The sequence below is a fragment of the Palaemon carinicauda genome, chromosome 7 (genome assembly GCF_036898095.1).
Source record: "Palaemon carinicauda isolate YSFRI2023 chromosome 7, ASM3689809v2, whole genome shotgun sequence".
NCBI lineage: Eukaryota > Metazoa > Arthropoda > Malacostraca > Decapoda > Palaemonidae > Palaemon > Palaemon carinicauda.
The window spans coordinates 105,848,180-105,857,151 of NC_090731.1; the positions used below are offsets into that span (position 1 = coordinate 105,848,180).

Here is an 8,972-nt window from a genome sequence, read left to right on the forward strand (position 1 = left end):
TCTCTTACATCAGAATTCACTTCTGGAATTTCAGTTACCAATCCAGCAGACAACTTTTGTTGGGTGAGATTATATTCATCTGGACCTCGAAAATTCCTGACATAAATCTCTACTGGTGTATCTTTCCATGAATTTTTATTCAAGTTTCTTTTCCCTTTTCTGACACTGAATATTCTATTGACATTTTAACATAAGAATCAAACTCAAAATATATTTTTGAGGTACAAATTGCTATACACTAAGTTGCATTTAACATATTATTATAAAGATCTCCAAATGTTCTTTCATTAGAAAAGCACTACTGCCTTTCCTGGAATCAATTTAGTCCGTAGGCGTATTTGAAGTCTGAGTGACAACCATGTCCCAATTGGGGTTAAGGTTAAGGTTAATTCAGTCGACCTTTTCCTCGACCTTGACCACTACCATTAACCTAGGACTATCAAAATGGAATCACTTCCACGTCTCAACATAAGAATTAATGTGTGATAGTTTACTCTATGATTAAAATTTTTTCTAGGAAGTTGTTCACAAAAAAACAAACAGACAAGTGGACCAATGGACAAACACGGCGAAAACATAACCTCCTCCAAACTCCCAGACTTTGATTGTTTCTCCAGCTCATAAACTAAGGCTCTCTTTGTTGTTGTAGTCATAAGGACATCTTCAACAAACAGATAGGAAAGAGATTAAATATCACAATAATGAAAAATTACTTCATAGAGTGTCCTTGTTTCTAAGTGATATCAAGCATTAGATAAAAGTGAACATCTTCACAGAGTTGTTTTTTTTTTTTAGTATTTTACTGATAACTTGTATGACTGATGGAGTGAAGCAAATGTTTTCTTATGTAATTTTGACAATGCTTTCAGTTTTTAACAATTGTTTCCCGATATCTTCGCTTTGTATTACACTTCTATGAGTCTTGTAATTGCTTAATATTTCCTTCCCCAGACAGAGATTTTGATGATGTGAAAGATGGGTTTATAATAGATTTTTTTCGCCTTGAACTACCAATGATTCCTGCAATACTCTCCTGATAGCTTACTCCTATGCATTACAAAATCCTTGATGAGGATAAACAACATAGGTAACAACATATTCCCTTGGAGTACCCTACTGTTCAATGGAAGTTAATTTGATAGGATTCCACTAACAATAACATTACACTTGATATGCTCATGAATAGACATAATCAAATTTACATATTTAAGAGGAACTACATAATATCGTAGGACTCTACACGAAATTGGCCGGTGCACATTATCCAAGGCTTTTTTGTAGTACACAAATACCATCAAAAGTGGATTTCTATATTCTACATATTCCTATACCAGTACAACTTCTACCTTTTCGAAATCATGCTTGTTCATCTCTCGGCATATCATCAATCTTTCTCTCTAGTCTCTTTAGAATGACATACTATATATCTTCATGACAACTGACGCAAGTGATATTTTTCTGTAATTATTAGAATCAGTCAGATCTTTTTTTTTTCTTTCCCTTTTTACCAATACCCCTAGCTCCATTCATCAGGTTTTGGCTTCAGGGCACATTCTACAAAATAATCTTGTAAGTATTCTTGGAGTCACTTAATTGTCAGCCAATATCATCTCAGCAATTATTCCATCGTATCCAGGCACTTTCCATATCTTTAGTTTTTAAATGATAGCTATGACTTAAAACACACTGAATTCATTCATGAGCACATCAAGGTCTTCATCAGCTTAAGGTATAACAAATAAATTATTCCCTTCATATCTCCCATTCAGGACCTCACTAAAGTGTTCCATCTAATGTTGCCTTTCTTCATCTTATGTTGTTATAACAGATCCATCCCTCTTTTTGATGGGCCTATGCTTCTTCTTCTTTGCCCCAGTAAAGATTTCATTGATAATTCAATAAGAAATTCTTACACCATAGCCACTCCCAAATTCATAGCCTCGCAGCTTCATCTGCTTTCCTGTTTAAATATTCTTTCCAGTCATTACTGGCTTTTCACTCTCAATACTGGAATACTTAACTAACTCTACCTTGTAATTTTCATTACCTCCTCGAAAGATTTCTATAATCAATTTCTGTATTTGTCTCCTTCTTTGTATCCCAAGTATCATTTGATATATATATATATATATATATATATATATATATATATATATATATATATATATATATATATATATATATATATATACATACATATATATATATATATATATATATATATATACATACATATATATATATATATATATATATATATATATATATATATATATATATATATATATATATATATATATATATATATATATATATATATATATATATATATATATATATATATATATGTATATATATATATATGATATATATATATATATATATATATATATATATATATATATATATATATATATATATATATATATATATATATATATATATATATATATATATATATATATATATATATATGTATATATATATGATAAATTTTGCACATTTTTACGTGTTTTTCATATTCAAATAAGCCATATATATTTTTGATACATTAATATCTGGATTCTCTTAACGACCTCGGGATCAGAGCCCCAGGCGAAATCACACAAAGACAAGAGCTTGGCTCCGGCCGGGAATCGAAACCTGGTCGGCAAGCCTGTATAGACAGTGACTAAGCCACTTGGCCACGAAGAAAGATAAAAGTCAAAGACAATTCTTCTGTACTTATACCTGTCGAATTCAGGTATTTTGTACTTAGAATTGAAATCAACCCATCTTCACCATCGTAGCTAATTGGTAGTTTGTTACTTGGCATTCAATTAATGATAAATTTTGTACATTTTTACGTGTTTTCCATATACAAATAAGCCATATATATTTTTGATACATTAATGTCTGGATTCTCTTAACGACCTCGGGATCAGAGCCCCAGGCGAAATCATACAAAGACAAGAGCTTGGCTTCGGCCGGGAATCGAACCCTGGTCGGCAAGCTTGTATAGGCAGTGACTTAGCCACTTGGCCACGAAGAAAGATAAAAGTCAATGACAATTCTTCTGTACTTATACCTGTCGAATTCAGGTATTTTGTACTTAGAATTGAAATCAACCCATCTTCACCATCGTAGCTAATTGGTAGTTTGTTACTTGGCATTCAATTAATGATAAATTTTGCACATTTTTGCGTGATTTTCATATTCAAATAAGCCATATATATTTTTGATACATTAATGGCGGGATTCTCTTAACGACCTCGGGATCAGAGCCCCAGGCGAAATCACACAAAGACAAGAGCTTAGCTCCGGCCGGGAATCGAACCCTGGTCGGCAAGCTAGTATAGACAGTGACTAAGCCACTTGGCCACGAAGAAAGATAAAAGTCAATGACAATTCTTCTATACTTATACCTGTCGAATTCAGGTATTTTGTACTTAGAATTGAAATCAACCCATCTTCACCATCGTAGCTAATTGGTAGTTTGTTACTTGGCATTCAATTAATGATAAATTTTGCACATTTTTACGTGTTTTTCATATTCAAATAAGCTATATATATTTTTGATACATTAATGTCTGGATTCTCTTGACGACCTCGGGATCAGAGCCCCAGGCGAAATCACACAAAGACAAGAGCTTGGCTCCGGCAGGAATCGAACCCTGGTAGGCAAGCTTGTATAGACAGTGACTAAGCCACTTGTCATTGACTTTTATCTTTCTTCGTGGCCAAGTGGCTTAGTCACTGTCTATAGGCCAAGTGGCTTAGTCACTGTCTATACAAGCTTGCCGACCAGGGTTCGATTCCCGGCCGGAGCCCAGCTCTTGTCTTTGTGTGATTTCGCCTGGGGCTCTGATCCCGAGGTCGTTAAGAGAATCCAGACATTAATGTATCAAAAATATATATGGCTTATTTGAAAATGAAAAATACGTGAAAATGTGCAAAATTTATCATTAATTGAATGCCAAGTAACAAACTACCAATTAGCTACGATGGTGAAGATGGGTTGATTTCAATTCTAAGTACAAAATACCTGAATTTGACAGGTATAAGTACAGAAGAATTGTCATTGACTTTTATCTTTCTTTGTGGCCAAGTGGCTGAGTCACTGTCTATACAAGCTTGCCGACCAGGGTTCGATTCCCGGCCGGAGCCAAGCTCTTGTCTTTGTTTGATTTCGCCTGGGACTCTGATCCTGAGGTCGTTAAGAGAATCCAGACATTAATGTATCAAAAATATATATGGCTTATTTGAATATGAAAAACACGTAAAAATGTGCAAAATTTATCATTAATTGAATGCCAAGTAACAAACTACCAATTAGCTACAATGGTGAATATGGGTTGATTTCAATTCTAAGTACAAAATACCTGAATTCGACAGGTATAAGTACAGAAGAATTGTCATTGACTTTTATCTTTCTTCGTGGTCAAGTGGCTTAGTCACTGTCTATACAAGCTTGCCGACCAGGGTTCGATTCCCGGCCGGAGCCAAGCTCTTGTCTTTGTGTGATTTCGCCTGGGGCTCTGATCCCGAGGTCGTTAAGAGAATCCAGACATTAATGTATCAAAAATATATATGGCTTATTTGAATATGAAAAATACGTAAAAATGTGCAAAATTTATCATTAATTGAATGCCAAGTAACAAACTACCAATTAGCTACGATGGTGAAGATGGGTTGATTTCAATTCTAAGTACAAAATACCTGAATTCGACAGGTATAAGTACAGAAGAATTGTCATTGACTTTTATCTTTCTTCGTGGCCAAGTGGCTTAGTCACTGTCTATACAAGCTTGCCGGCCAGGGTTCGATTCCCGGCCGGAGCCAAGCTCTTGTCTTTGTGTGATTTCGCCTGGGGCTCTGATCCCGAGGTCGTTAAGAGAATCCAGACATTAATGTATCAAAAATATATATGGCTTATTTGAGTATATATATATATATATATATATATATATATATATATATATATATATATATATATATATATATATATAGAGAGAGAGAGAGAGAGAGAGAGAGAGAGAGAGAGAGAGAGAGAGAGAGAGAGAGAGAGAGAGAGAGAGAGGACTCATAGCTTGTGTTTATAGAAGATTTTTCAGTCAGGATATAATTCATTTCCAAACTAAACATCGATGATTTTTGTCAACATGTTGTTCGAGATAATGGTATAGCAAATAACACAACAAATACAAATATAATTATAAGCTAGAATCATTATAATGATATAATTAAGATCTGGAGAAATATTGTTGAATTTACGTTTATACATAATTTTTCGTCGTTCCCTACCACCTCATCCCTTACAGCTCTAACAAGTACTTCCCTGGCCAATTGTCATTCTCCCCCTGCTGTCACTCTTCCCCCTAACAACCAAACTCGTCTATAGATTTTAGGGATGTCAGTTGGGGACTGGAGACGACAGACCTTTTGTATTTGACTGCAAATCTCATGCACAAGGAACCCCCCCCCCCTCCCCAGCCCCCAGGCCACGGACTATGAAGGGTATAACATTGAGAGACATAAAAAGAGCAACAATTATATGAACCAGCTAAAGTAGAGAATATTCTACGAACATGTAGAAAAAGGAAATGGACATAAGCAGGACATAAAATGATACTTAATAGATGGACATTTAAAACAACAGAATGGGTCCGTAAGTATTGCATAAGAAGCAGGGGAAGGAGGGGATGACAATGCATTGACAAGCTCAGAAAATTTGCAGGTATAGGCTGTCTTAGAAAGATCATAAAGAGACACAGATGGAAATTCATGTCTTAGGCTTTTGACCTGCACTGAATTAGTAACGGGCAATGATGACGATGATGATGTGATGGTGATGATGATGATGAAAAATGGATATCTCTCAATAATAAAGATAATAGGAGAGTAAATGAAGGATGTAAAGTGTTGGGGGTTGTGAAGGGAGTAGTAGAGAATAAAGGATTAGGGATGAATGTAAGGAGAGTTCTGTATGAGAAAGTGATTGTAGCAACTGTGATGTATGAATCGGAGTTGTAGTGAATGAAAGTGGTGGAGATACTAAAATATAATGTGTTCAGGATGAAGTGTCTTAGGAATATGGCTAGTGGATCTCAATTGGATACGGCTAGAAAGGAAGTAGTAAGAGTAAAGACGGGTGTGAGGAATGAATCAGCAGATACAGTGGATATGAATGTGTTGAGGTAGTTTTACCATATAGAGAGGATGGGAGATGGCTGTATGCTGAAAAAGTGATGAATGCAAGAGTTGGTGGAAGAAGTGTAGGGGCAAGGCAAAGGTTTGGGTAGATGGATGGTGTGAACAAGGCCCTAGATGACAGGGGGATAAATGTGAGCAATGTAAAAGAGCATGCTAGAAATAAAAATGAATGTCAAGCAAATAATGACGCAGTTTCGATAAGCCCATTTGCTACCTCTGGTTACCATGATCCCTGCTAAGGTAGCGGCAGCAGGGGAGTCAGCATATGTAGCCTTCTTTTTGGTGGAAGATGGGGAAGGGTTGACCGTGGCATCAAGCAGCACCAACCAAACTCGGCTGAATCCCTCATAAGGCAAGGAGAAACAAAGAGGGAAAAGTCACTTTTTTTGTTTTATTATGTGTGTTATAAAGTAAGAGGAATTTTTTTTTTTTTTTGTAGAGACATTTGTCAGTAACATTGAGATTGTGATGGTGTGATGCTAGGATTTTTATATCATGCCACACTATGGTGATGATGTTCATCATTTCTGAGTCTAGGGTTAATGGATTATATATCTTTACTAATAAATCTGGGGATTGACTGTGTGTGCTGTGTGTGTGTGTCTGCGTGATCACTATAGAAAAACTGTACAACAAACCTAAAGATTATTTAACGATAGAATCTTATGTAATTTTTATCGAGAAAGCTAACACCACCATATCATTTTGATCAAGATCCACCTTGGGGGTCAATGGGCCCCATAATTACAGACCACCTAAAACTGTATTCCATGAAATTTTGTGAAATCGGCTAGCACCATAGACTTCAACTTTTTAAAAATATTTTTTTTACTAATAGAGATATCTAACGTCACTATTTTTATTTGGATAAAAAACCACCTTGGGTGGTGTATGAGCCCCATAATTACAAGCCCCCTTAAACTGCATTAAAAAATTATGAACCAATTGCAATTAATTTTGACATAGAGATTTTATGAACATTAATTATTTGGTGATATATTAATTTGGAAACTAGTCCTCAAATATGGGGTCCTTGGAGGTTGCCCCAAAATGTCCTGAATATGTTATATGTGTAATAAGTCAGTTCTTCTTAATGTTAGACTTAAGAGACAGTTGAGTAGACACAATGGTGAGAAACCATATTAACATCGTTATTGTGTTTTAGAAAATGTAGAAATTAATGAATATTTAAAATTCCAAATATGAGCCTAATGTAGAAAATTATCAGAAAATTAATACCGTATGAGATACTTTAGTCAGTTGTATAAATTTGTCAATTAATAGGATTTTCCTCCTTTTGGAATGATAATTTGCTAAGAAAATTTTCTACTTCTTCTGAGTATGTTACTTAAATTGCCGTTATCGTGTACCGATGGGGGTCGGATGCTAATGTCCTGAATATGTTCAAAGTGTAAAAAGTCAGTTTTTCTTAGTGTTACACTTAAGAGACATTTGAGTAGACACCGTGGTGAGAAATCATATGAATGCTTTTGCATTTTGGAAAATGTAGAAATTGATGGATATTTAAAATTTTAAATATGAACCTAGAGAAAAACAATATTATAACTGCGACATACAATACCTCCTGAGAAAAGGGAGTGCTTCTCAGGCAACACACCTGCTGCCAAGACTCGGCAACAAGAAAGGACTGAGCAACGAGAACATCCACTGGAACAAGGGCGAACCAGGTATGCAGTCAGGAGGACTCAGGAAACATCTGAGCAACGTCAAAATCGACTGGAACAAGACCGAAACCGGGTGAATATTTGGAGGGCCCAGGAAAGTCCAGTGCAGCTCCAACAACATCTGGAACAAGGACGAACCCGGGAGGCAGCTAGGAGGGCCCAGGAAAGTCAAGTGCAGCTCCAACAACATCTGGAAAGAGGGCGAACCTGGGAGGCAGATAGGAGGGCCCAGGAAAGTCCAGCGCGCCTCCAGCGTCTGGAACAAGGGCAAGCCCAGGAGAGTGCTAGGAAGGCCAAGGAAAGTCCAGTGCCGTTCCAACAGCGTCTGGAACAAGGGCAAACCCGGGACGCAGCTAGGAGGGCCCAGGAAAGTCCAGCGCAGCTTCGACAACGTCTGGAACGACGGCGAGCCTGGGAGGCAGATAGGAGGTCCCATGAAACTCCAGAGCAGCATCAATTGAGACTAGAGCATTATCACATTAGGAATGCAGCAAGAAGAGACCATGAAACTCCTGAAGAACATTTTAGCAGACTGGAATCCAACTTTCAACTTTTACATCTCAGAGAGTCTTTGGGTCTAGCTTGAGCTCGAACTGGAGCAGCATACATCTAGAGACTTAAGAACTCCAGGTGCCGCATTCAGTTATGATCTAACACTTGACGGTAAGATAGCTGCCCACATTGGACAAATGTCATTCATATACCCCAAATGTCATACTATGAAGTGGCTTTTAGAGACCAAATTTATGTGCTGTTCAGATGACAAAGTCAAGGTGCCACAACTGAAGCCCTTTAAATCTCTTTTTTTCTGGAGAAAATCTTAAAAGCAGTAATTACTTGAAAACTTAATGTGCATACAATAGCTGCTTTCAGATGGCATCTTTTGGTGCTGACAAAGTAATTGAAGAAGGTGGCTACATGCCCACCTTTAAAATTCTAGGTCAAGTATACCATCAAGTTGGCAGCATCCTTGCACAACCAGAAGAAAATACCAAGTTTCTGCAGATATATTTTATTTCAGACCCACACGAGTAAGCACTGCATAGATGTGACATCTTTCCTTGATCAAGAAGCGACATTGCCAAGGCCTTTCAA

General features: G+C 36.5%; 1 protein-coding gene across 1 annotated transcript; it reads left to right on the forward strand.

Moving 5' to 3' along the window:
* Positions 1 to 6,054: 6,054 nt before the first annotated feature.
* On the forward strand, positions 6,055 to 8,463 carry LOC137644470 (uncharacterized). Its single transcript, XM_068377446.1, has 2 exons — positions 6,055 to 6,132; positions 7,783 to 8,463. Exons 1-2 carry the CDS (start codon positions 6,055 to 6,057, stop codon positions 8,461 to 8,463), a joined length of 759 nt encoding a protein of 252 aa, XP_068233547.1.
* Positions 8,464 to 8,972: the final 509 nt, after the last annotated feature.

Bases quoted from the DNA above. Each gene is read 5' to 3' on its own strand.
- LOC137644470 (XM_068377446.1), top strand. From the start codon at position 6,055: ATGAAGTGTCTTAGGAATATGGCTAGTGGATCTCAATTGGATACGGCT. The intron at 6,133-7,782 runs GTGAGGAATGAA...ATACCTCCTGAG, and splicing joins TAGTAAGAGTAAAGACGGGT to AAAAGGGAGTGCTTCTCAGG.